General features: G+C 54.1%; 8 protein-coding genes across 8 annotated transcripts; 5 read left to right on the top strand and 3 right to left on the bottom strand.

The window, feature by feature from the left end:
* Window positions 1-457: 457 nt before the first annotated feature.
* Window positions 458-2,300, top strand: nsdD (GATA-type sexual development transcription factor NsdD; the record flags this gene model as incomplete). The annotated part of the gene is made up of 4 exons (XM_056939412.1): window positions 458-489; window positions 555-1,431; window positions 1,610-1,927; window positions 2,088-2,300. 4 exons carry the CDS (start codon window positions 458-460, stop codon window positions 2,298-2,300), a joined length of 1,440 nt encoding a protein of 479 aa, XP_056803692.1.
* A 4,775-nt stretch (window positions 2,301-7,075) lies between these two features.
* Window positions 7,076-7,531, bottom strand: N7459_000226 (uncharacterized protein; the record flags this gene model as incomplete). Its single annotated transcript, XM_056939411.1, has 1 exon — window positions 7,076-7,531. The coding sequence occupies one exon, from the start codon at window positions 7,529-7,531 to the stop codon at window positions 7,076-7,078; it is 456 nt and encodes a 151-aa protein (XP_056803691.1).
* Window positions 7,532-8,035: 504 nt separating this feature from the next.
* N7459_000225 (glutamate--cysteine ligase) lies at window positions 8,036-10,427 on the bottom strand (the record flags this gene model as incomplete). Its single annotated transcript, XM_056939410.1, has 7 exons — window positions 8,036-9,040; window positions 9,103-9,697; window positions 9,747-9,872; window positions 9,930-10,072; window positions 10,138-10,203; window positions 10,284-10,356; window positions 10,417-10,427. 7 exons carry the CDS (start codon window positions 10,425-10,427, stop codon window positions 8,036-8,038), a joined length of 2,019 nt encoding a protein of 672 aa, XP_056803690.1.
* A 961-nt stretch (window positions 10,428-11,388) lies between these two features.
* On the bottom strand, window positions 11,389-11,837 carry N7459_000224 (NADH dehydrogenase [ubiquinone] 1 beta subcomplex subunit 7; the record flags this gene model as incomplete). The annotated part of the gene is made up of 3 exons (XM_056939409.1): window positions 11,389-11,523; window positions 11,600-11,721; window positions 11,786-11,837. 3 exons carry the CDS (start codon window positions 11,835-11,837, stop codon window positions 11,389-11,391), a joined length of 309 nt encoding a protein of 102 aa, XP_056803689.1.
* Window positions 11,838-12,282: 445 nt separating this feature from the next.
* Window positions 12,283-14,481, top strand: N7459_000223 (putative APSES transcription factor; the record flags this gene model as incomplete). The annotated part of the gene is made up of 1 exon (XM_056939408.1): window positions 12,283-14,481. The coding sequence occupies one exon, from the start codon at window positions 12,283-12,285 to the stop codon at window positions 14,479-14,481; it is 2,199 nt and encodes a 732-aa protein (XP_056803688.1).
* A 2,322-nt stretch (window positions 14,482-16,803) lies between these two features.
* Window positions 16,804-18,486, top strand: N7459_000222 (uncharacterized protein; the record flags this gene model as incomplete). Its single annotated transcript, XM_056939407.1, has 1 exon — window positions 16,804-18,486. One exon carries the CDS (start codon window positions 16,804-16,806, stop codon window positions 18,484-18,486), a length of 1,683 nt encoding a protein of 560 aa, XP_056803687.1.
* Window positions 18,487-21,308: 2,822 nt separating this feature from the next.
* On the top strand, window positions 21,309-22,130 carry N7459_000221 (uncharacterized protein; the record flags this gene model as incomplete). Its single annotated transcript, XM_056939406.1, has 2 exons — window positions 21,309-21,402; window positions 21,448-22,130. 2 exons carry the CDS (start codon window positions 21,309-21,311, stop codon window positions 22,128-22,130), a joined length of 777 nt encoding a protein of 258 aa, XP_056803686.1.
* A 1,013-nt stretch (window positions 22,131-23,143) lies between these two features.
* On the top strand, window positions 23,144-25,783 carry N7459_000220 (threonine/serine exporter family protein; the record flags this gene model as incomplete). Its single annotated transcript, XM_056939405.1, has 1 exon — window positions 23,144-25,783. The coding sequence occupies one exon, from the start codon at window positions 23,144-23,146 to the stop codon at window positions 25,781-25,783; it is 2,640 nt and encodes an 879-aa protein (XP_056803685.1).
* Window positions 25,784-26,885: the final 1,102 nt, after the last annotated feature.

The raw sequence follows: 26,885 nt of genomic DNA, 5'->3' as shown, positions 1-26,885 counted from the left end.
GGAATGGTCATTTCCCTCCCCGCGCTCCCAACTCTACCAGCACGATATATACTTCGGCCATCCCCAATCACCTCGCGGACTTAATTCGCACCTTTCACCTTGCCACCCACCACGTCCTTGGATCCGATCTAGCCGCCACCCGGGATCCTTTGGAAGTCGTCACGAACGGGTGGAACGCTTTTCCTGGTTCTTCAACGGGTCACACGAGAAGGCGTTGTCCGCGACCTTTAAACTGTTTCGGCCGTGTGGGATATTATTCCCTTGTCCATCCCCCCCTCTCCAGTCTCCATCGTGCGATCGCTGGTGCTACCGTAGTCCTCATCTTCGGAACCGCGATCGACTCGGTGAACCCGCGCCCAACCACGCCCGGTTGATGAGGTCAGGATCCCAGTGACCCTTGACCTTTGTTTCTCTCCACTTCTTCCTCCCACACCATCCCACTCCCCATCAGAACGTGATGGGGTCTTTGGAAGCCGCACCTCGGCACAGGTTGGTTTGGTCTTTCAGCGCGCATCGGTCTGGAACTCAATGCTGACTTGCATCTCCCCTCGCAGAGACCCGTTGCCCGCCATCGGTTTCCTGGGCAAGGACGGCTCGGGGTATACTCCCAAACACCCAAGCGCCGTCGCTTCGCCCACCCCCCTTCTAAGCCCCAGCAACATGTACGCTGGTCAGCCCCTACCCTACTCGTACGGGCCCCCGGCCACGAGCGCGCCATCACAACCGGGCTACATCTCACCGCCAGAGTCGCGTCGGGTGCTCGAGGACGAGAAGGACAAGCTCGGCGGCCGACAGTCCCTGCCCTCCATCCACGAGGCTTTGGGCAATGACAACTCCCTCTACCCTGCTCCCACATCCGCCCAGCCGCCGCAACCCGGACATACCGCACCGCCCTCACATCTGATCGGACGCTCCTCTGCCGAGGGTCCGCCAGGCCCTCCGAATCCCTTCTCAAATGGCCCAGGCTCCGGGTCGTTGATGCGCGAACCGGTTTTTACCCACCAGACCCAGCTCCAGGCCGATGCGTCGCGCACCAGTCTCGCTTCGATCAACACCCAAGAGTCCCGAAACGCCTCCATCCATTCGCTCAGCACGGGCAAGTCGCCCACGCAGAGTGCCAAAACCGGCATCACCTCGGTGTCCGGCTCCCAGAATTCCTCCGCCTACGACTACAGCGCGCCGCCCTCCGCCGGCAGTGTCGCCTCCCCCAATGGCTACAGCCATTTCCCTCCCAACTACTCCTTTCCCCAGCAGCCGCCGAGTGGCCCGTCATATCCCCCTGCTCCTTACGATAATCGCGCGTACATGGGTGCGCCTCGTGTGGAAGAAGTCAAGGGTGGCTTTGTGGGTCGACCGATGCCGGGTCAGCCCCATAGCGATTCGGTCAAACGGCATCTAGACGTTTACGATGTGGAAACGTCTCTCAATGAGGTATGGAATTTCTTCTCGGTTTCTCTTTTCGCGTCTTCTATTTTTTTTTCTTCTTCTCCTTTGCTCCACCGGCTGGTGTGGTTGGAATGGAGCTTGGGAGATTGTCACCTGTCGATCCATCGGGTGTGATTTGCGGTGCCAGAATTTTGTGGGCTGACGTCCCACTCTATTGCAACAGATCGCCGAGATGAGCTCGCGAACACTCGACTTTTCACGGCACTATGCTGCCAAAGCGCACCAGACACAACGTTCTGGACCGGTCCTGGGCTCGCTTCCATCGCTGAATGAGGTGGAGGATATTCTCCACATGCAGCGTCGGAACCAAGATGCCTTGATCCGGATACGGACGGCCGTGGTGAACCAGGAACATGCGCTTGCGGAGCAGATGGCTCAGCGAAAGGCTTTCAAATCCGAGGATGACCACATGGCCATGTACCAAGAAGAGTTCAAGGGCACCGGTGGATTCGCTGGGGCGGACGCGAAGAAACGGCGTGGAGTAAGTCGTGGTACCCTCCTTCCCTTTTTCCATTTCCCTCTCCCTTCCCATCTTGGCACGCCTTTGTTTTTACCCGTTTATCCCCTCCCACGGCGGTTGAAACCGTGTCTCCGACTACATCTGCCAGAATCTGGATTGCTAACCACCGACGTTGGTACAGAAGGCGGCCCCTCCTGGTCGTTGCCACAGCTGTAACCGAGCCGAGACGCCGGAATGGCGTCGGGGTCCAGATGGTGCCCGAACGCTGTGTAACGCCTGCGGTCTGCACTACGCCAAGCTGACACGCAAGATGGGCGCGAACAAGGCGGCGACCCTGGGATCGAGCCTGAAGCCCAAGACGGTTCTCGACTCCGCATCGCCTACCAGTCATTAAGCTTCTTTTTCTCATGTGGCGTTGGAAAAAGGCGGGAAATAGAAACGGGAGGCAAAACGGAGTTCACTGGCCATTCATTTTTTCTTCTGTGGCTTTTTCTTTTTCTTTTTCTTCTTTTTTTTTCGGGGATTCTCATGAGTTGCTTTTTCCCCGGCATTTTGCCTCGTTTACTTCCTTTTGCCCCCTTTGGTTTTTGGTATTACCTTATGTGTGTGGAGTGTGGACCTTCCTAATCGGTGCCCTTCTAATACCCCGGCAGCGTTGGGATCAAAGCATAGAATTCCCCTCGTTTGGATTGACGTCCCGGTTCTAAGGTTCTTGTCAAGACCGATTCTCGTTTTTTGCTGCTGGTTCTGATTTATACCCTGCATCTGTGTCCTGAGCTCTCCTTCATCGTCATCTGCGCGCGCGCGTGTCTGAGTATGTTCCCCTGTGATGTGTATACGATCTTGATTCTCTAGCATCTCCCACGGCCTATATTGGATGAAACGTTGCTATTTCTGACCCATCGATTTCTTTGATTCCTCTCAGAGTGTTGCTCGGTCTTTGCTCGGCCCCAGATTTCCCATCCGGATTGCTCTGGATCTCTGTCGTGGGTGGCAATTTGGCTGTTCTTGCGTGGTATGATTGATTGGACCGTGCCCCCATTCTCTATACCGTAGCGGAGACCAAAAAGAAACTACATACACGGCCATCTGCTGAAATGAGCGCATTCGCGTGGCTTCTAGTATCTTCACTATATTGCGGCTGTGCGGCGTGGTACGGCCGAACCGGAGAATACAAGGCGAGACGCGTAGTTTGGGTGAACCAGCGATTCGGTCGCGTGGTTTGGATCTTTCTATCTGGCGATCATTCATTACATGGTCTGATTTTCTGATGTGTGGTCGATTAAGGTTAACAGGTTAGCTCTCCGTCCCTTGTCGCGGGCAGGAATTAGAAATTCCGTGCTGATGGGCCCGGGTACATTATACTGTATTCCATAGAACCAGTGCGAGTCTTGCAACCTCCGTGCCCGTCCTTGTCTATCTTAGAGAATTTAGGAGTGTCAGAATAAACCAGATAGAATTGCTGAGCCACCTCGCAGTGAGATTCGATCATCCCATCACAAACAAGCCACCACATCTAGGTTGCGGAGGATTCGTCCAAGCCCGCTTGGCATCAGTACTGACTGTCCTTGCCTGGTCCATCACTATCTCTCCCCAGTCGAAGTCTACAACGTCCGACAGAGGCCCGACCACACCGCGCCCGCCTCAGCTCGAATCAGGACGATCGAGTCCACCGCAGGCTACGCTCCGTGCGCGCGAGCAGATCGCCCCGTCCCCCGTTCGGAGCGAAGGAGGTCCCGAGCCTCTGGATAGACGGAGGAGCAGGATGATCGCCAGGATCTCAAATCATGCAAATCTAAAAAACCGAGCGGTGCTGCAGACCGTCGGACCGAGGCGCGAATCACACGGCGCCTCTCTAGTGGGCGTGGCGCGCGTCTCAGGATTTGTCATGGACGCCCCGTTGCGCGGTTTGGACTTGACAGGCCGGTTCGCGGGATAGGAACACCCCTGTTCGGAAGGATCGGGGGATCAATTGTGGGTTGGTCTGATCCTTCGTGAGTACTTTCGGCAGTGTTATCGTACGGTAGAATGGTGGCATCGCCGTCATCGCCGACACCAGCTCGCCGCGGAGGATCCTCTGTCCAGAGTATACTCGTGCGCGGAACCGAGGAAGATCTCAGGTCTTGGAACTAGACACGATAGTACCGGTGTCGGGTCCACCGCGGAGGCCACAAATATTCCGGAGAGACGATACCGCAGCATGAGTCAGGCGTAGACGCTCCGATCCTGCAGAGCATCACGAATTGGACAACGGGGGATCGACGGGGCTGGAAAATGGATCGCGTTGCCAAGGCCAAGGCTGCGCTAGCAGGGATGGCTGGTCGCATCGATCGAGATCTGGGATTTGAAATCGGGGCCGCGTTGGGTTTTTGTCATGGTGGGGAGGATAGCCTTGCAGGGACTATGCACCGAGATACGGGCGATGATCAGACGATGAGATGGAGAAATAGAAATAGAATTAGAATTCGAGAATTCGAGAAATCGAGAAATAGCCTACAATCGATATTGGCGTCTATTTCCAGCACCTGTGGAGATCGTACGCCCGTGTCACGGTACCCGTACGAACCCGTGGGTATTGTCGTTTTGCCTGTCTTGTATATGTAGATAACTATTCTATCTGACTATTCTCCGTCGGGCTGATCTCCGCATGCGCGATCGATCGAGCCCGATCAGGATGTGTACTGTCCCGACTGCGTGGCAAGGAAGAAGACTAGCCTCAGCCCGCTACGTAGCTCGTCGCCTCGCTCGGTAATAGCCAGCAATCCCTTGCCACGGGCGAACCCACTGGGAAAAGGCACCCGGACGCATCAACGTCCGCCATCGCAATACCCTTGACTCGCAGCGCGACTGCCTAGTCCGTGGCCGCTGGGCCCGACCGTCCTGGGCGACCCCAATCGCGGACTTATTGAACTCTCCGTCGCTGACGCAGTGCGATGTGAGCGAAAAGATGGCGGCGTTGGCGAACTCCGCGTAGTGGGTATGGGCGTGTAATCAATATACTTCAGTATTTCAAAGAATGGAGAAGTGTGTGGTGGCACTCTGGTCCTCTTCCTACTACAGACTATACTATATTAGCATACTATCGAGGTAGTACTACAACCGTACTACCAAGTATGTACGTAGGCGACAAGCGTCGGCACTAATTTCCTCGCGTGCGCAGATTCATCGCCATCCACGATGGCCGGCGTCCTTCGTCCACCCAACACCAGTCCAACTCCGAGTTCCACGGGGCTTGTCTTGCCGAGGAACGCATTCAAGACTCCACCGTGTCCGGTTAACTTCAGATCGCAGTGGTACACAAGTAGGGATGCTCGGGACGTACAGGTACAGACACAATCACAGTGATGCAGACCGGATCGGCCATGTCTATGCTGTGCGGTATACAAGCCTCGCGATCGGTGCCCAATGTAAACGCTATCTGGAACTATCGAGGAGTTGCAGGTTGCAGGCTGCAGGGTTCATGTTCTGCGATCGATCCAAGATCGCATGTCAAGGGTGTCCCTGTCGTATTGCTGTAGAGGTATGGAGTAAGATCTCTAGAGACTCTCCGTACTTGGGCATGTATACCACCACTACGTCTCCAGTACTAGACTGCTGTGAATACCCTCCCTCGACAGCGTCCACCAGGACGACCTATATTCACTGGAGATTGCAAGAGCTGCTGTCGGCAGATCGATATTAACTGGGCTCTCGAGCCTCCGGCGTCCGCCCCCTTTGGGTTGCGTGGTGGACCCCAAGCTTTTGTTCTCTGGGGCTTCTTCTAGTCTTCTCTGCATCATCTGCGCCCATCATCATTCGCCAATGCGGCTGGGTGGTGGCTCGGTCTTGTAAACAGCCCGGGATTTGGTCGGCGGCGCTCGTGTCGTGGAATGACTGGTCGATCTCTTCGCCAGATCTACCCGCCGATGACCAAGTCACTAGTCACCGAGCTAACCATGGAAGCATACCTGGGATGATGATCGACATAGTTCGTAGAGTATCCGAAACGGAGACTTGCGTTGGTTGCCTGCTCTGTCGCTTTATACAGCGTAATACGCAACCGCGCCCCGATCGATCCAGGTCGCATATTGTACATACCCACCCGGAGCCTAGCCACTGATTGGCGCCTCGCTTATCGAGCCCTTTGATTCCCCGAAGTTTCGTGTGTCTCGGGGCGCGGCGAGCTAGCGGCGGCCGTGGATCGCCCCTATATACACGGTAGCAACAAGGGCCCAAAGTCTATCTGGCAACTTTGGTTGGCCGAGCCAATCGAAGGCCCCGATGGTGCGCAGTGGAGCAGAATCGCGGTTCGAAGCGCCAGACTGTTGGGGCAGACTATTGATTTGAATTTTTCCTTTTCTCTTTTCTTTTTTCTTTGCGCTTGGGCATTCCTCCGGAAAGCTATTGTGAAGCGGCACCTAAACCCCCGAGATCCAGTCGGGATACACTAAGTGGTTCCCAGGTTGCCTTGTTGGTTCTCTACTCACCGCGTTGTGTATGCGTCAAGTACCTACAGTATCTTTACAGATACGCGGTAAGATTGAGATCGCATCATTTTCACATCCAACGTGGATATAAGATACATGGGGTGTATACTCAATACACCGATACTGATGCGGATAACATTTATTGGAAAGCTTTGGCCTATGGTTGGGATAGACTGCCTATAGACTATTTTTAGTTCAGCAAGTGCTGCTGCTACTGTACAACCGCTTCAATTTGTTTTATGTATATTTTCCTTATGGATCGCACAAACCTACCAGCAGATTTATGATTAGTGAAATCTAAGACTAAATATAACATAGCATACAGTTTTGAGCCTTTTTGCCACCACAAGGGAGGAGTCCTAGTGACCCAGGTATATAAGACGGGCTCTATAAATATTTGATATCCCGATATTGATATCACTTGATTGACCACTAGTAAGACCAAGACAAATGTCGTCCGAATGAAAGTAGCATGCAACCAGAAAAGCCTTTTCTATCGGATAGCTTTCTTGGATCCATTTCATTCGAGATGGTCATATGCCTAATGTTTGAGTATTACCCTTTTACAACAACCTATTTCCTCCCTGGGACTACAAAGATGCCATAAATTGAAGCTCACATGGTAGAAAAGCTCTTCACAATAACAGGATAGCTGAAGCCCACCAACACCTCAACTCACATCTACCACCGAAACGAAATAACCTCAATCCAACCTCATCTCTTCCTCTGTCGGCCTCCGACAAGAATCCGCAAGCCCTGTAACCTTCCACTCCCCATTCAACTTGTGTAGCACAAAAAGCTCCACGCCAACATGGTCCACCACACCGTTAATCTTCGCCCGGAACGGCGCCCACACCGTCGCCAGGTTCCCAGCCTCGTGCACCTTGACTTCCGGATCCCAGATCCGCTCATCGATGTCATCCGTGAGCGTCGCCATATACTCGATAAACGACCCAATCGTGCAGAAGCGCAAGGCCGTCGGTGAAGGGGGCAGAAGGGACATACCCCCCGCGCGCACGCAATGCTTCTCGAAATCGATGCGGGACTTGGTGTTCAACGCTGCGAGGAAGCCCTGCGTCACCGCGATGATGGCTTCTGTCTCCACGTCTGTTGCGGCGGGGTGGCGGCCCTGACGCTGTGGCGGCGGCTGGGTTGGCATTGACCAGCACATTCGGGCAAGGGGTTTTGGGACGGGGAGGGTGCTGGGGAGTGGTGGGACGACGTTGCCAGGTTGAGGAGGGTGTGGCTCTCCTTTTTCTTATGGGGGTTGGCGGCATTGTGCCTGAACGGGCAAATGTTCTAGACGGAGAGGTCTGCCTCGAAAGGTTGGTGCTGCTACCGTTGCAATGTGGCCGGGGTCCATGTTGGCTCTTGTATGACCTTGCACCATCCCGCAGGTGCGCGATCTCGGTTTGCGTGATACCGGGGGCATGGGCGTCGGCTCACGGCAGGACGATTCTCAAGTCATTTGACTGGGGTATTGGGCGGCAGGGGAAGCATATTCAATGTGCCGCTGTGAGTGGACTCCATCAAAGGCGTGAAAAGTCGGTCGAGAGGGCTGCCTCTGGCCGTGAATATGTGCAAATTAAGTCATGGTCTCTAGAATGCTACCTGGCTCGTCACAATGCTCTACCGACATGGTCCGATGCAAAAGGAGGCTTGTCTAATTCTTTTTGCCCCGGAGGAGCTCCCATCCCACCGTGCCGTGTCGCCCTTCCTTCACCGTCATCTCCTCGACTGCTTTGACGAGGTCGTAGCAGATTTCCTCGGAGACAACGCTGTCTTGCTTGTAGCTCGGGTGCTTGGCGACGAACTCTCTGATCCATCGGGCGCCTGTCCAGAGTGTCCCGTCCGCTCGCTTCCGGATGAGATCCAGATAACTGGCCAGGAAACACCGCGTCTCGACGTCTACATTGACACTGTTAAGATAGGATTCCACCAAGGGGATAAGACCTGGGAATGACCCATCCGCGCAGCCATTGACAATATCAGAGATACTCATCAGCTCATATTCACTCTCCACGGGACCAAGAGGCGGGGGTGGAGGTGTGTTGACCGCCGAGGAAGTCGTGGATGAAAAGGTGCTACCGTGGGAAGACTGCTGAGCGTTCTTGGGGGCGCGTCTCGGGAAGGGATCTTTGCGGAAATAGAACTTGTGATCAAGAACGGCATTGCGAGCGTGGGCGGTCTCCATATTCTCAGTTGTCCGTTGGATGGGGATGTAGAAGTTGAGGTCGAAGCTCAGAATTGCTCGGGTGATGAGCACAATGAAAATACTAAATGCTGCATTTTCAAAGTCGGTGATCTGAATCTCCATGGATCGGAATTCCACACGCCAACCAATGTCATCTTTTTCAGACGGCGGTGGCTTAAAACGCATGTGCTGCCAGTTGGTAGACTGGAGATTCTCGAAATGGTCCCCCTTGTTCAAATCAAGTTCCTCCAGATCTTCCGAAAAGACCACCAAAGGGTCGCGAATAAAGAGGTGTGCAAAATGGGTGGCAAGTAGCTCATCCATGCCTCCGTCCATTAGACGTCTCTTAATGTCCTCATCAATGACCAGATTCGGGTCGAGATATTCCTTGCGTAGCCGAGGGTCTTGAGAGATATAAGTCGAGTTAGAAGCATATCGAGACTTGGGAATTCTCCAACGGTCGTTTTTGAGAGGCTACCACCGCGAAAGTTAGTAGAGCCGGGTGGATTGGGAGATGACCCGATAGAACCACGTACCAATTCTCCAAGTTCTTCGGGTGTTCTGTCATCCACTGCCCCGCCGATCTGGTTCCAACGCACATCCGTATCCACAAGGAATCCCTTATATATAGGTGTTGCAGCAGTGAGAGCGAGAAGAATGGGTCCCAGCGGGCTCAATTGATCATAAAGCCGTCGACCTTCAGTCATGTTCTTTGCCTGGAAAGTAATCTGTAAGCAACAGCTGCCCATTCCAAAGGCCATCGCATCCATATAGACGTGGTCGTCCTTGGCAGCACCGTTCCGAACATCGTCATCCTCGGGCCAGGTATGAAGGTCGTAGTTGACAGTGGGATCCTTGAAGGGCGAGGGCGTATTCTGGTCCTTGAACACGGGCACATTTAATTCGACCTTGCGTCCTCTGCGTGATCGAATGTTGGCAGCCAGCGTCGGGAATCTAATATGAGGGTTGGCAATCTCATCAGGGACAAACTGTGAGCGCAGCGCTGGGCCAGATGGTGGATAATAAGGCTGAATGTAGTCGTCTTGTGTTCCCAGTCGGGGGAACGTGGTCAAAGTAATGGGTGATTCGTTGGACGCCATGTGCGCCTTAGCGACTTCTCGCCTGAGCCGACTGTGAGTACCCCGCACTAGTTTGAATGAGATCTTGACCAAGGACGCACCTCCACTTCATATTGGATTCCACTTTGAGCAGATCCTTGAGTCCAATGCCCCATGGGCGTCCCGGTGTAGCCTCGAGCATAAATCGTCCAAACTCAGGGTGGAAATGAGGCGGTTCCTCGCCCTCACTGGTCGTTGTTAGGAACTGCCACCATCATGGTTCCAAGAAACAAATCTAGACTTACTGATCCCCTGGAGTATCATTCTTGGCTGGGCCAGCCTTCCAGAGGGCTTCATCCCGCGCAAGAGACTTGAGGATCTCGGCCTGGGCTAGAGACAGCCGTGCCTTCTTGGAGGCGTCGTCCAGGGCCACCACGAGATACTCCACCTAGCAATCCAAAAGCTACCCGTAAGCCTTCAAAATCAAATGGATTTGTGACCGGTTCAGCGTACCTCATCGCCCCAAAGAAGAGCATCTCGCTCCTTGCCCTTTGCGCGATGCCAGTTTGCGAGCAGTTGCTACTCCGCTGGTCAGTCTTCCACCCCAACAACTCTTCACAGTCAGGGTACACCAGTGTAAAGGCCCTCGTTGCGCATACCTCAATTCCCCACTGGCGCACCTGGCCAGCCTTCTTCTTGGCCTCCGGCCATTCCAATGCAGTTCCGAGGGCTCTGAACGTTCATGTTAATGAGTCTCACAATCTCTCTTAGCAGCACACTCAATCAACATACAGAAGACCCATTGTATGGGGAGCCGGCCTAGATCTCCGCAATTCGTTCCAAGAACAAGAATGCAGTCAGTAGATATGCGAAGAGCGCTCTCTCCGCGGGGTCTGGAGTCTGCGGCACGGATGGATGTTGGTAATCGAGGTCGTACAAAGTCAAGGGCACCCTATGAGATTTGAGTGTCCAGACAGCGCATGTTCCCCGCCGTTCTGCCCGGTTCTTGGGAATTCTCGTACGGGGAATTTTCAAAGGCCGCAACGCTTCCCGGCGGGGCTTATCTCGGCGATAACGGCGGGCGGATTTCTAAGCAGTCAGGTGATTGCGGGCCGAGCTTCCTATCGAGTTATCACTGCTATGGACGAGTGCGGAGAAGCATGTCGCTTGCCATTCATTTGGTTTCTCACTGCGCTCTTTATGGTCTACACCATGCGCCGATGAGCCACCGGTACCCTGGTCTTGCGAAATGCTGATCCCTACAGCCCAACAGACGCCACGCTATTGCAGACTCAGGCTCATGCTGATGTACGTGTGGAGGGTCGTATCAACCCAATTAGACTCTGCAGGCTACAGTCCGATCTGCAACCCACCGTCATCGACCAATACGAGGTTAACGAGTCTACCCACAGTGTATAGGAAGTACTGACAAATCCTTTCCTGCTGCCGCTGGAGCCGCGGGCAGCTCTTGAGCGGGTGTTTGCTGCACCCTGGCTCAAGTATCTAAAGAGAGCAAGACCGCGACCGGCCTCGGGGTAGGACTTAATGCTAAAAGGAAATGTATCAAACGCCATACCATGACGAGGCATGGCACGCCACCCAGCAGCCCGAGGATGCTCATACAGGCCAATGCGAACAGAAAAATCCCAACGCCAGAAAGGCAGTCCATGAGCAGTCTCGGTATATCATCGTCTATGTACATAACCTCCTGTTGGCCCAGCAGTCCGAGCAGCGCAAACAACATACATCAAAAGCTCCACCGACTCAGTTGCTGCGGGCGCCATCCTTTGCGGCCCGCAGCTCGTCCATCTTGGCCACGCGCTTCTTGAACTCAACGTACTGGCACTTCTCGTAAGAGTGTCTCTCATCCTGGTAGGCAGCGAAAGAAGAATATGTTAGCTGGGAGTCGTGTGGCAGGACGCGGCCAATCAGATCGAGGCCGAATGTAATTTCGCGATCGCGGGAAGATCCGTACCTCGCACTTCCAGGGAAGGTAGTACTCTGCTTGCCGGCATCGGTTGAGGGGAATCAGAAGGTGGGCACACGAGTCTCTGTACTGCATGGGCAGGCGGGCCTCCGACATTTCCTGGCGGGTAGCTGGATGACTGGGGTTAGTTTGATGCTGAGGTTTAGAGGCTGCTCAATGGGTCAGAAATCTCACCTGAGGGCTCTCCAAGGCCCACAGCACTCTTGACCGACTCTGTGACAGTCATTTTGGTGATCTTAAAGGGTACAATGGCGGTGGGAAGGAGGAAAGACAGGCAAGACGGCGAGGGAGGCAGTTGGCATCAATTCGCCATGTTCGTTTGCTGCCGGGATACAGTCATGTGACGAAAGTCACATGCTCTGGCCAAAAGCAGACTAGCGTCCAAAATCCACTTTACGCGGTCTCAATCGCGTCTCTGCGCGTAACTGCGATGCCACCCTAGCTCCACCCGCCAAATCGTGTCCCTACGCTCTCGGTCCGATTTGAGTGCGTGCAATGCGACCGATACAGAAGCATTCTTGATCTCAATTTACCTGTGGATCATCGAGGGGTTTCGGGCGCCTACGTACGTGCCATATCGCTGCTTGAAAACGTACTGGATCGCTGTCGCTCACGGCGACGCATACGCTGCCCGGGATGGACTCGATCTACTCTGCTACCTACAGTAGTGTATGTATCCTACATCTATTCACCTACCCATTGTCGTCTCCTCGGGGGGCATTGTTTACTATGTTCGCCATTCCCGATATCCTAACTTTGTCATTCAGGTCCCGGTGTATGAGTTCAAGATCGATGGTGACAGTGTGATGAGACGGCGGGCGGATGATTGGGTCAATGCGACACATATTCTCAAGGCCGCTGGCTTTGATAAGCCTGCAAGAACTAGAATCTTGGAACGTGAGGTGCAGAAGGGCGTGCATGAAAAGGTGCAGGGTGGATATGGCAAATATCAAGGTATGATCCCTCGGAGACGAGGAAATCACCACAAGGAGAATCTTGCTCACACATTTTTGGCCATAACAGGAACATGGATTCCTTTGCCGGAGGGTCGCCTGCTTGCAGAACGCAACAACATCCTTGCCAAGCTCCTCCCCATTTTTGATTTCGTAGCTGGAGATCGCAGCCCTCCGCCAGCTCCAAAACACTCTTCAGCCCCTTCCAAACCGAGGGCACCGCGAAAATCTACCAATCGCTCAGCAGCTACAGAAATTTTCAATGTCGTCCAACCGCAACGGAGCATGGGTCCCCCAACCCTTCCTCATGAGCAATATGAGATGAGTGCTGCGTTTGACGACAACGATTCCATCGAGCAGGCTACGCTCGAGTCATCGTCCATGATTGCAGATGAAGACATGCTGCAAATGTCTCAACATGGAGGACGAAAGCGCAAGCGTGGGATGAATGAGGGTACCGTCATGTCTATTACTGAGCAGGAGCATATCATGTACGGCGATCAGCTCTTGGACTATTTTATGACCGTGGGTGATGCTCCACAAGCGACGCGTATCCATCCCCCGGAACCACCAGCTCATTTTCAAATCGATCGACCCATTGACGACTCTGGAAATACGGCATTACACTGGGCTTGCGCAATGGGTGACCTTGAGATCGTACAAGACTTACTCCGCAGAGGCGCTGACGTGAAGGCATTGTCGGTTCACGAAGAGACGCCGCTTGTTCGAGCCGTCCTGTTTACAAATAACTACGAGAAGCGCACTTTCCCCACTCTTCTGGACTTGCTGCTTGACACCGTCTCTTTTCGCGATTGGTTCGGAGCCACGCTTTTCCACCACGTTGCCGAGACCACAAGGAGCAAGGGCAAATGGAAGAGTTCCAGATACTACTGCGAGGTCCTCCTCGACAAACTGTGCAAGACATGCTCACAGGATGAGATTGACCTGCTACTGTCATGCCAGGACGACAACGGCGACACGGCTGCCCTTGTCGCTTCTCGCAACGGCGCATTCCGCCTTGTCAATATGCTTCTCATGCACTGTCCCCGGGCGGGTGATCTTATGAACAAGAAAGGCGAGACGGCAACTAGCATCTCTCAGCAGTCTCATCATGTCAACCATGACATCCCACCAGCCCCCTCATCTGTGACAATGGCAAATGATCACATCGATGGCGCAATGAGCGGTCTGGTGCCATCTGACCGTCAATCTGTTGCGCCTCCAGTGGATTCTACAGCGACTTCCGAGCTCCTTTCGAAGATTGGAACGATCATGTCCGAAGCGAACAAGAAGCTCACTGTGACCTACGGCAACTCCAAGGTCAACCAACAAGATTCTACAGACGTGGCAAACCCCGAAGCCCTGTTTGAGCAATTAGAGTCCGATCGCCAGAAGATTCAAGCACAGGTAGCTGCTTTGGCTGCCAAGGAGGCTCATAATGAGCACAGCGAAAGCCAGACCGGGCGGTACGAGAAGCTGCGGGTCAGCTACGAGTCGCTTCTCGAGCAGGTCCAGTACTTTCGGCTGGCCCAACAGCTGGCTACTGTGGCACCAACAGAGCCTCAACCTGCAGATCCGTCCTCGCTCAGTCAGAACGAGCTAGTGGTTCGGTATCAAATTGCGCGAGAGCTGTGCGCCGCCCAAAAGGCACGTCGGGGCGCCGTTAAGGATCTTGCCCAGCAGACTGCCGATGCAGGCGTCAGCACCAAGTTTGATGTGCATCGGAAACTTGTGGCTCTGGCGACTGGCCTGAAGGAAGAGGAACTGGACCCCATGGCCGCCGAGCTGGCCGAGACACTGGAGTTTGACCGGATGAACGGCAAGGGCGCATCCCCAGAACTGGAGCATCGGCGATTCCCATCTCAGAATGAATCAGCCGCACTCCCCTCAGGACCAAGTGTCCCCGTGGATGCCTAAGTTTCTGACTTACTTATCCGTAACGACTTTCATTGTGTTCTGCCTTCTCCTTCTGGCATCCCTTATCTCTCTGGCAGGTGACCAGCAGATACCCCCGACGCTTTTTCTAACATCTGTTTACCGTTCATTGTCTATCTTTATTACTCTCTTGTGTGGCTGTGGAAGGATGGCATTGTATGATTTTTGGCATCCTGGTTCACAGTCGTTATAGCTTTCTGCATACGCGTGTTCTCCACTTGGTCTTTCTTAGAGGGGATGGCTTTGTAAAGATTTCATCGAACCTGTACATAGGGAAACAATTCGAACCCGGTCCGCATGACTTAGGTGACAGACGACTATATCTGCTTCCGTGTCTGTATACAGGTACCAGGTATGTTTCTCGATTTTGCCTCGGCCTAAGCCATAAACGGCATGACGATGGTGCATCAGGGATGACAGTTTCTATATACATCATATACAACACGCTTGAATGGGGTACCTATAATTTAGTATAGTTGTCAGGTGGGAAGGATGTACTATACAGTGCCTTGCGGTAGTTATAGTGAGAACTGGTGGGTAAAAGTCTCATGTACAGGTATGTATGTATGTACATGATACAAACTCTGGGGGCTTGCGCTTTAATTAGGCTGACACGCTGGATCGGCAAAGCCCATCGTAGATCACAATCACACCCAACCGTGTTTCCCCAACCTGTTCACGAATCCTGATCGCCTTCGGCGCTAGTTGCCATAGCGCAGGCGAGCCCACTGCAATCGCATCAAACAGGACATTCTCCTCGCAGGACCTTGCCACAGAGTGACTTTTCTGAAGGAGAAGCAAGCAGTTGTTGTGAAACCATTGGCTGGGGACGGGAACCTTGGCATCAGCGCCGGGCGGCTCCAGGGGCGTTGTGAGACGCAGAGACAGCCACGTCGGGGCGGCACTAGTGGGCGACAGCCAATAAAAGGCAGATGTGATGGGGGCTCACTGGTGCTCATCACCCTCGGGCGTCGGACGCGACGGTGATTGGCAATGGGCCAATTGAGAGCCATTCAGCTTGCGAACAATGCCAGCCCTGCTGCAAGATAGCTGTTGTCTTCGTTCTGGGCCACACGACAGCCGCCGTTGGCACCAACTGCATTCATTCCTGCGCGTGGGTTGCAGCAACATGTATGTGATAGCTGGTGAACATAGCAGTGACCTCGAGACCCTCGTTCAAAATGTGAAGAGCAATAGTAAAAGGTGTGTACCTGACAAGAACCGGTGGACGGTAATGCAGCCGTTGGTCAGTGACACACTGCTGCCTCAGGCACCCAGGCACCACGTAGTCTCGAGGTCCCAATTCCCCACATCCGCACTCGCTCTTCTCTTCTTCTCCCCATCCCCCTTCTTCTTTGCCTGCATTCTTTCTTTCTCTCTCGCGTCGTTGATTGGGACCAGAAAACACCATAATTTTTCAAAAAAAAAGACCCTCTCCTGCAAATAGTCCATCTTATTCGTTTCCCCCCCTGAGAACAAGAGTTGCTCGCGTCTGGCTGAGTCCCGAAGCCGATTCGATTCGATTGGCCCTTTCATCACCGAACCACCCCCCTCGATACACACAACCATCGCATCCCTTCCATCGTGTCTGGGTCTGTCTTCGCTTCGCCTTCACTTGCTTCACTGATATCTCGTTGCCTATTTCTGGATTCGCTGCTGGGTTGTGTTTCAGCCTCCCGAGTCCTCCGGTACCCGCGTCAACTTTATTTTTTTTCACTTCGTCCTGGGACTTGCAGAGCATCTCCCTAGATCCTTTCTTTCTTTCTTTCTTGACTTGGTCCTGTGTGAGAGACCTTTCAATATTCTCATAATCTACCCGAGTGTCCGTTCTCGCCATTCCTACGCCGCTTTTCGAAACGATCCTCGGTTTTATCCCATTAGTGACCGTTGAAGATCAAAAGCACCCTCTCGTGTACAGCTTGATAATCCTGGCATCGCATATTTGCCTTCTTCGATCATTGAGCCTGTCGTTCGCTAAGGCTGCATACCTTCGCTTGTGGTACGTGGGTTTGTCATCTGGATTCTGGAAAACCTCGCTAACGGGGGTTGCCTCAGAAATCGCGACTTTCGTCTCCAGTCCCTCGTCCTCTCGCCGAAACTCGACCCCGTGGTTCGAGATCGGCCCCTCGTTCTTGAATTAGACCTCATAATCATCTAATCACCCCGGGAACGCTCGAAGCTTTGCGGTTGATCCCAAACGCTCGCGAACCCGTGACGGAAATCGAACGCGACTCACGCTTCCACCTAGTCTCGATTGCACATATCCCACCAAATCCGCCTCCACCTACCAACTCTTTAACGAATATGAGTATGGACGCTGGCGGTCTTGCTCAAATGTCCTACACGAACACCTTCAGTAATGGCAGTTCCCTCGGTGTTCCGAGCTCCGGCTTCGCCTCCCGAGGGAAGGGCTCACACATCAAACGCCTGAGCGTTCCTCCGCAGGTTGCCACCATCGACGAGTCTCAGGCATCCGCATCGATCTCGACTCCGCGTACCAGTCGCTCGCATCTCTTGGCTGGCCTGCGCACCGCGCCCCGGTCGGCGACAATCCCTTCGCAGCATCAACAGCGCAACGGCATGGAAGGCGGTCGATTCCCTGGTCAGACCAATCGAGGCATGGACCGAATCCCGCAAACGGCAACGGGAGCTGGATTCCCGCAGCATGCGTACTCCAATCAGAGGGTGAACGGGCAGCAAAGCCGCCCGGTCTACACCATGCCGGAGCAGGTGCTCGCACCCCCGATGCTTGACATTGGCGGCGGTGAAGTCATGGATGAGAGCTTGTATGCGGAGCTGATGTCTACGAATCTCTTCTTGGCAGCACAGCAACAGCGCCTGCAACAGCAGTTGATCAGTGTTACCGCTGCGGCTCAGCAGTTCCAGGGTCTTAACCTGGGAGGCGTGCCTCTTCAACAGCAGATTCCTGCGCTCTCTGCGCCCAACATGGGATTCTATCAGCAACAGCTCCAGCAAGGCGTGCAGCCAATCGTCCAGCCGGTCCCTGGCCAGTTCGGCCTATTCTCTGTTTACAATCCCCTCACCGGCCAGCAGAGCTATGTAATGGACAACAGCTCCCAAGATGATCATTCGCCAGTGTCATACGGAGAGAGCCAGTCTTCTGGCCAGCAGGTCCCTCAGTTCCGTGCTGAGATTTCTCCGCCTGCGGAATCCGTTCTATCGCCGATGCACTACTCGCAGCCAATCTCTCCTCCCAGCGGTTCTCCTTCCCCTCCCGCCGAGTCCGCAGGTGCTTTCCGTCGCAACCACCGCAAACATCCATCCTTCAACCCCGTGCTGAAGACCAGCATTGATACCGCCAAGGCCAACATTGGCCCCGGCCCACGCTCAGCTGTTTTTCCTCCTACGCCTGCTACTGGAACATTTGGACCTGGTCAAGCTCGTGCTGGTGAACATCCCATTCGTCAGCCCCGTGGCCCTCCCTCACTCGAGGATCTCGTGGCCAAGCCAACCTCCAAATACGAGGGAAGCAAGAACTTTGCAACCCGTCAACGGCGCCGCGCCGTTCACAACCTGGTTCGTGCTGGGATAGAACGTCGGGGTGACACCCGCAGCTTCGGTTATCACAGCAGTGGGGGTACGAATACGCCGGCCAGTGAGAAAGAATTCACTTTCTCAGATGGTGACGACGTGACGGTGCGCAGTGGCAGTCTCTCCAGCAAACCCAGCTTGGGTAGCCTGCGTGCAGCTGCCAATGGGGCCATTGGCTCCGAACGTAAGGAGAAGTCTAGCCGCAAGTCCCCGGAGAGCCCCTTCCAAATCGCAACACCGACGAGCGAGGACGGCTATTTCGGATCCAAGCTCACGGATGTTCGCGCGGACCACGCCTCACCGACGGGCATCACCTCGCCGTCCGTGGCTGCTGTTGTCGCGGGTCAAGGGCAGGCCACCCAAGCACCCGAACGCCGCAAGATGCCAATGCTTGTATTGTCCAGTGCTGAGAAGCGCAAGATCCCTCTCATGTAATGCCGAACATCATGTGACAGCGACGTATGAATTTCTTTACTTCTTGGTTGGATGGGATTTTATTTTTTGTCCTTTTGCCGCCATTAGCCCTTTCTTCGAATTGATGGCGTCTCAATGATGGGTCATGCACCCTGGTCATTCATTCCATCCTCTTCTCTGTTTGCTGACATCCTGCCAACATGGTTGCCAGCTTGATGTCTATGCGATGAAAGACCTGAATCGGTCTGCGATGACTTGTTTTTCGTTCTCTCCTTCTTTCCGCTTCTTGATCCTATCTTATTTTCATGCCCATCTTCCCTTCCCACTCTCCATTCTCTCTTCCCTCGTCCAGCTCTGTCAATCCGCCCTTCACCTTTTATTATCCGTGAGTTGACACTGGACCGATTATCTTTATTCCCAAGCCGAGGATCGCAAGCTCCGGGATTGGAATGGAGGCGTCAGGCACCGCCGTGGCGTCTCCTTTTCATTTTTCGGGTTTCTGATGTACATCCGGTCATGTACAGGCAGTCCCCCCCCTGGGTTCCTGCTGTTTCGAGAGCCCTCTAGTGCAATGCATAGTAGCTTTTCAGCTCAAGTCAACCAAGCGTGCGGAGTAATTTGTTATCATTTTGTATGGCGAACGCTAATGTAGAGTCTTCCATGGTATATCATCTAATGGCGGAGATATGTGTAACTATGTCGTGGTCTCCAAGCCGAAGGGGTAGATTGCCGTAGTCTCTTTTGAAGAAAAAAGAGTCCCAGGCAAATAGATTCGTGCATGCTTGATCCAGTCCTATCCCCGAGATGTTCTAGCCCTCGAAAATGAGATCCCATTGTGTTGGAATATATCTTGGTGGATAGACATGTCTTTGAAATAGCCATCACGACATAGATTTCGGAAACGGCATGCATCGTACTATCTTTATATAGTTCTAGAATGTACTACTCTCCGTTGGAATATACATCAAATAACGAGCACAGCAAGATACACCGTCCTACGATAATGCACGTGGGCAAGATGACCATGCCGGTGTGCGATCTATGCCGTGAACTATACCAGCGTGGCAAGAGCCTGAGTCCTGGAACCCGCGAGACACGTCGTCGGGAGCCTGTCACAGATGCATGAGGTCAGTTGGTTGGACGGCAGATGCAAGATGTGAGATCGTTGGATAAGGCCGCGAGACCTATCTGGGACACTGGTACATTGGCCGAGCGTACTTATCTTGACCCGAGGGAAGTATCTGGTACTTGACCCGAATGGCCTTGCTGAAAGAGGAAGGAGTCTGCCTCTGACTGAAACGGACGTCAGATTGATAGGAAAGTTCTAGTTACCCAGACTAAGCTTCTCGATCTTGGTGGGACGTGAGCCTCGCTCCGCGACTGGACCTGGAAGATAGAAAGGCATTATTTGCATTCGCTTCGAGCGCTTGCACAGCCCCAAAATCGAGTATGTACGTTTGTTCAGAGCTGCGAGTTCCGGTATGCCAAGGCCAAGATACCATATGCCAGAATCCGAATCTTGGAAATGCACGCGAGGCTCAAATATCTGCCATACGCGTGGCTGTTTGATGTATGCCTATATGCAGGAATGAAGACCCGCGAGGAGGTATGCCCTGATAAGAGATTCCTGCCAATCTCCTCCCTTTATTGCTGGACCTCGGCCTGCATGGTCTCCACCTAAGGTCTTTTTAAAGTGCCCACTTGACAGCCTGCAGAGGAATCCAGACAGTCCGGCTGAAGGGCCGCAGGTGGAGCCGTAGATCATTGAATTTGTCAAACGAAAATCATCGATACGTACGTTGTGCCCGAGAACTCTCCGAACAGAATGCGAGGGGCGCTGCTGGTCTCGATCGGATAATATGCTGGCCATGGCTCTCCGACTACTGATGACAACATGTGATTGAACGCCTACTGCCGTCTAGCGCATGAGATTCTGAGTCGGTTGTCAGCGCTCCACTGTTGGTAGAGTTGGAAATACCAGAGTCGAGAACATGCAACTAGAGGCATTGTTGATGACGGAGATGATTGGCTTTCGGATCAGCTGCTTCAGCACTGATCCCGAGGTTCAGAGAGAGCCATGGTTCCATGAGGCGGGACCGGTCTCTCAAACTCCCACAGGTCTATCGGATGAAAACCGTGATATCAGTGGTGAATCATCGACTGCAACCCAAAAGGAACTGCTTTTTGAGCCTGACACGCTGCGGCTTTGATCCAAGCAGATATGAGGCTATTACGTGAAAAGAATCTCTTCTCCCCCTCCCCGATTCCACGGGTTTAGTTGTAGATGCCAGCGCCGAGCTGGGCGTGAGACACGCGTGTCACGATGACGGCGGCGAGGGGCCGCCTCTGCGGGCAAAGATTAGGTATTGGTCCCTGCGTCTTTCCAGGTTGGACAGTCATCCTCGGCAGGTCCAGGCAGGGGAGAGGCTGTGTGTGACTGGGAGAGGGGAGAAGGGTGACACGAAGCGGTGGTGCGGTCGCATCACTGCAGCGCGAACGGAAAAGCAGTGGAGAGCTGCATCGAGCTCGTCGCTGTGGGAGACAAGCCCCAAAATGGTCTGGACTCCCTGCGTAGATCGTCAGATCGTCATGGACGATCAATAGTTCCGGTCTGTTCGGGATGCCGAACGACTCCGCCTCGGGGCTCGACCACCACAACCCGTCGGCTCTGCCGATAGGAAAAAGGGGGAGACCGAGAGGAATCTCGTCCCAGGATGGATCTGGACCGTTGAAAGGACCCAGGGTCTCGGAAAGCTTAATCACTGCCCAGCAGAGTTTCTTGCAGGGTCGGGTTTGGCTGCAGTCTGGGAACTGGCCCTTGCTGCGGCGCCGTGGGTGACACAATGACGCGCAAGGAGTCCCTCGATGAGACACCGGCTGACATCATGAGGGATCTCGACAATTCAGGAATCGAGAGGAAGAGAGAGTGGGCGAGGAGTAGGAGAGGGAGAGAAAGCGCATGATGGCGACGGCAAACACAAGTTTCCTTTTGCGGAAGTGCAACATCCCGCCGTCCGGACCTCGCCTTTCCAACCCCCGGGGACAACCATACTGGCCCGACCAATCAGCACACCAACTTCCATGCAGACCTGGTTGTCGACTCTACCGCTCTCTACTGGCGGCCGAATACCAAGAAAGGGCTAGATTCCTTCCGATGGGGTGCGATTGATCTGCGATACACGTATACCGAGACAGCCACGGCGTACGTACCCCTCTGGCGGTCGATCAGGAACGAGGCATCTTGCATGCACTTCCCCCTGTCGGGTGATTTCTCAGACGCAGCAGAGGGGGTTGGCGCAGCCAGATTCGCAATGGCAGTATCGACTCTCTCCCCGCGGATTGAACTCGAGACCATTGCGCAAGCTCGACGACGTCGTGCGGGTCAAACAAAGCTCCCTAGCGCCGGCTCCACCATTCTTCTTCCAGAACGCCCGATCTTGCAATGGCAAACCTTCTCTCAACCATTCGGGGGAGGATGCAACGGACAGCCGCGGTTGTTGACGACAGCATTTCTTGTCCCGTCTGATGCCACTTGTGACTTGTGGCACCTCATGGTCGCCGTGGAACCGGAACCAACTGCTGGTTCCTTTAGCAATGAGCTCGGACGCCCCCTCGTCACCTTCCTCCTGACCTGTGATTTCATTTCCTCGGCCCCTTGGCCGTGATGCTGATCCGGAAAGTCTCGATAAGCTCCAGTCCAGGCCGTCGATCCGTGTGGCAACGTCAACATGGAAAAGATAATGATAGGCTGGGCCCAACCGCAGAGGAGTATACGGATACAAGGCGGCCCCGGCTGGGGAGCGGTTTCGACCAAGCCAGACTATGCGCTTGATGCTTGACACCTGACGTGGCTCTGTGACTTCCAGCAAGCCCCTCATCGACGCTGATTCCTGTCGGTGATTTATCATTGTGGCGAAAAAAGAAAAATCCAGAGCAGGGCTCTGGGAACCCGGCACGGAAGGGTCTTTCCCCCCTCCCACCCTCCTTCCTGCTCTCCTAACGGCTACTCGCCCCCTCAATTACCACTAGGGAAAAAAAAGAGCCAAGGATGATCTGACATTTCAGGTGGTCCGTGTGCTATAATTCTATACGCGGCAGCATCGTTTCGCTCTGTGTCTAGCCGTGTAAAAATAGAAGAAACACCCGCGGCCCATTTGGTGTCCACGATCTTTTATACCCACCCACTGGCTTCCCTTCCATCCCCTCTATCATTTCCAACCTGTTCAACGGCCTATTCAAAATCCTGCAATATACTGAACATGCATCGGTGACATAATATCATTCCTGCGGGGCCCCTTCACGATCTCTCCCTGTCGATTGAAGTTCCCTGGCGCTGGATGTGCGGGAGATCAACCAGCCCTTGTTGCGGGCGTCCTCTATTCTTTTTTCTTTTTGCTAGACCTGAAACTAGGTAAGAAAAGCTTAGCTAGGGAGCTGCTTGTCAAGCTCCTGTGGACCCCCGGAGAGAAGATCTTTCTTTCCCATCGGGTAATGGGATCTCACATAGCTGACTGTTGCTAGGTAAAACTACAACAGCGTACGGACAACGATCTACGCTATCTGCATTTTGGTTCTTGGTTCACTTTCAAAGCTGAAGGCTGAGAGTGGACAGTACATTGTATATAACGAAGCACACAACACCCCAAAAGGAACCGACCTCTCCCCAAGCCCATCAAGAATGGCGGGAGGTTACTTCGAACTCCCAGGCTCCCGCCGCTCCAGCATTTCTGATAGGATGAATGCATCCAACAAAATATCTCCCGGACCGCGCCCATCGCCCTCCTCCCTCCCTAGCGATGGCGCATCGAGCCAACAGACGTATCAAGACGGCAAAACCGGAGAGGCTGGCGCTCAGGGCAAGCATCGGAATGCAAGCATTCTCAAAAACACCAATCGTGTCAAGTTCACAGACTGCGAGCCCGGGCAGAGGGACGCCGGTGGTGGATCGACGGGCGAATCCCGACTGGACCGAAGGGGCTCGATACTCCCCCAAAGACCGCCACCCACCGCCAACATTCCATTCATCCAAGAAAAAGGACACCTAGACCCCCAGCGGGGACGCTCAGTGGAGGAAGGGAGCACAACCGCGTCAGCAGATGTCACCGGCCTGACGATCCACAGCCGCAGCGTGTCGCCGACGAGCGTAAGGGAGGATGAGATCAGTCCGGGTACAACTGACAAGGGGCGAGCCATATCTTGTGCTCAGGAAAGGGCCCTGCGACTCGCATCCCTTCTCAGTCGTCCTCAAAAAAAATCTCCGAAGCCAAGCTCTCGGTCCAGCTCAATCTCCTCTATCGCGTCCAGTCCTGCCGAAGTGGTGTTTCCGACTGAAGATGGGGATGAGATTCCTATGATCAGCTTCCCTGAGAAACAGCAACTCTTTGACGACTGGGCCGACGAGGATGAGGTGGCCTTCCTAGACGGGCGATTTCCACCGCACATCTCGGACACTCATCATCTCGTGCAACCAATGTCCCGTCGAGACTTTAACTTTCTGACTCGGGTTCGTGCTCCTTCTCCCGGTCCGCTCTCTGGCCAGGTCACCCCCGTCGAGGACCGGGAGTCTGAGACCTATGTCGAACGACCAACCCATTACCGGGGAGGCATTCTGTCCTCGATCCTCAAGCTCCATGACCAACAAGCTGGCGGCAACCCTTATTATAACCAGGGCTGGGGCCGGTATGGCCGTTCCCGCCGAGGGAGCTCTTCTGAGGTCAGTGGACGTGGCTTGTCTCCGGACCCTATCTGGAGACCAAACCGCCCCCGGAAGTGGTACGAGAAGTCGCCCAGCCAGTCGAGTACGTCTGTCACTGGCTCGAGCAGCAAGGCCTCGTCACCCATTGCGATGCTCAAGCGATCCCGAAGCAGCGGCGCTATCGGAAGCGCAGCTCGTCGTATGGGCAAACCCCAGCTCGAAGACGAAATTCGCATTTCTGTGCACATCGCGGAGCTCCTTTCTCGTCAAAGATATCTGATACGGCTCTGTCGCGCCTTGATGAGATATGGTGCGCCTACTCACCGTCTAGAGGAGTACATGCGGATGACCGCTCGCGTGTTGGAGATTGACAGCCAGTTCCTCTACATCCCGGGCTGTATGATCATATCCTTTGACGATGCTTCCACCCACACGACGGAAGTCAAAGTGGTCCGATCCATACAGGGTGTTGACCTGGGGAGGCTTGCCGACGTCCATGAGATTTATAAAGAAGTTATCCACGACGTGATCGGAGTCGAGGAGGCCATTCAGCGGCTGGACGAGTCGACGAAGAAGGCCAACAAATTCCACGTTCTGTTCCTGATCTTTGCCCATGGCTGCGCAAGTGCATGTGTGGGCCCCTTTGCGTTCAACGCCCGACCAATCGATATGCCCATCGCCTTTTTGCTGGGATGCCTGCTTGGTATCCTCCAGCTCATCCTCTCCCCCAAATCGACGCTATACTCGAATGTGTTTGAAATATCCGCTGCAATATTGACATCCTTCCTCGCCCGTGCTTTTGGAAGCATCCGGTTCCAGGGCGAGCCACTCTTCTGCTTTTCCGCCTTGGCCCAGTCTTCCATTGCGCTCATCTTGCCCGGATATACGGTCCTATGTGCCAGCCTGGAGCTCCAGTCACGCAGTATCATTGCCGGGTCGGTGCGCATGGTTTACGCAATCATATACTCTCTCTTCCTCGGATTCGGCATCACCATCGGCACCGCCGTGTATGGGCTGTTGGATTCGCAGGCTTCCAAGGCATACACTTGTCCGGCAAGCCCGATCCAAGATGAATACCTCCAACGATTCCCCTTCGTCCTGCTCTTCACTGCATGTCTGGCCATCGTCAATCATGCCAAGTGGAAGCAGATCCCCATGATGATGGTTATCTCCCTGGCCGGGTACGTGGTCAGCTATTTCAGCTCCAAGCGGTTCTACTCCAACACGCAGGTCTCGAACGCCCTCGGGGCCTTTGTGATCGGCGTGATGGGGAACTTCTACAGCAGACTCCGCCACGGGCTCGCGGCAGCCGCAATGCTCCCTGCCATCTGGGTCCTCGTGCCTTCCGGCCTTGCCGCCAGCGGGTCCCTAATCTCGGGCATCACCTCGGCCGAGGAGATGACCCGTTCTCCATACGCCGTTGTGAACAACGGGACGCAGGGGTTCGTCGATGCGGCCAAGAACCTGTCAGCAAGCGATGCACGTAACCAGAGCTACGGCGTGGTCTTCGACATTGGCTATGGCATGGTCCAGGTTGCAATCGGCACCACTGTGGGCCTCTTCCTGGCTGCCTTGGTGGTGTACCCATTGGGCAAAAAGCGCAGTGGGCTTTTCAGCTTTTAGGCCCCCATCCTCTCTTATAGTGGAGACGGAGAAATCAGTCAATTCCTCCTGACTGTCAACTGCCTTGCGCGCTTTTCCTGTGCGCGTCCTATCTGGTTGAGCTTGAACCCGCCATACCGTTGCGTTGTTTGGCGTTATCTGGGGACGGCATCTTCTCACGATCTCTTGCCGTCTTCTACTTATCCCTTTCTCTTGCTACTTTCCCATCTTTTCCCCGTTGGGACTGCATATGCGGCTGTCCGGAGTTGCGATCCTCATTCCCTCTTGGTCTATTCTCTCTTCCATGATTCCCTTTTGTTCTCCTCCCACCACACCAACGCAGTCTGTATCGACTGACCCGCACCTGGACGTGATTGTCCCAGATATTAAGTACATAGAAGCTACGATTTTCACGAGTCACGAACAAATTCATCGCGAAACCCATTTTTGCCGTGTGCTTTTTGCTTGATCTCGGTGCTATTCTATTCTTCTTTCGTCATTGAGGTCCAGTCGTTTCTTGTCGTTTGGGCACGAAACCGGTCTATGTGTCTATGATGGGGCTTTGCCCTTGGGGTTTGTTGTTGATGATGTTGTTGTTGCATGGGGACCTTCTGATCTCACCGAAACCCGGAACTTGGATTTCTCTTGCATAATCGGGGCCGTCTGATGCTCTACGTACGTATACTGCTCTTCAATCTAATTTCTGGAGCTCTCTTCCCTCGTCTTGTCTCGATTAGTCTTGTTTCGGTCCGCCCATCACTGTGGATGTCGGAGGAGGCCGGATGGAGCTCAAAATAGTTACTTCACCGGCAGTCTTTTCCTAGGCACGCGGCCTGGTGTGAAGTGCGTTGTTTTGTGGGGTTGAGGGTCCTCCCGATGACCCTGGGGGCCAAAAAGGTGATGTTGCTTTCCCACATTCTCGGCAGGATTTCGCTAGGGTCAAGCTAGAGAAAACCTAGAGTCCTGCTGGCTGACGATGGTGCCAAGCCAAGTCTTCCTGCCGAAGTAAGCGCTAGATGCCAGTGATGCAACCCGGGTCTCCATGCCCAGATGTCCAAGTCGACGATCATCATGGGCTGGAACTCCGAGGCTTGAACCATCTGGACGCCTGGAGATGACGAGT

The sequence above is a fragment of the Penicillium hispanicum genome, assembly GCF_028827665.1.
Source record: "Penicillium hispanicum strain IBT 35686 chromosome Unknown utg000001l_segment0_segment0, whole genome shotgun sequence".
NCBI lineage: Eukaryota > Fungi > Ascomycota > Eurotiomycetes > Eurotiales > Aspergillaceae > Penicillium > Penicillium hispanicum.
This window is presented reverse-complemented; position numbering and strand designations above follow the sequence as displayed.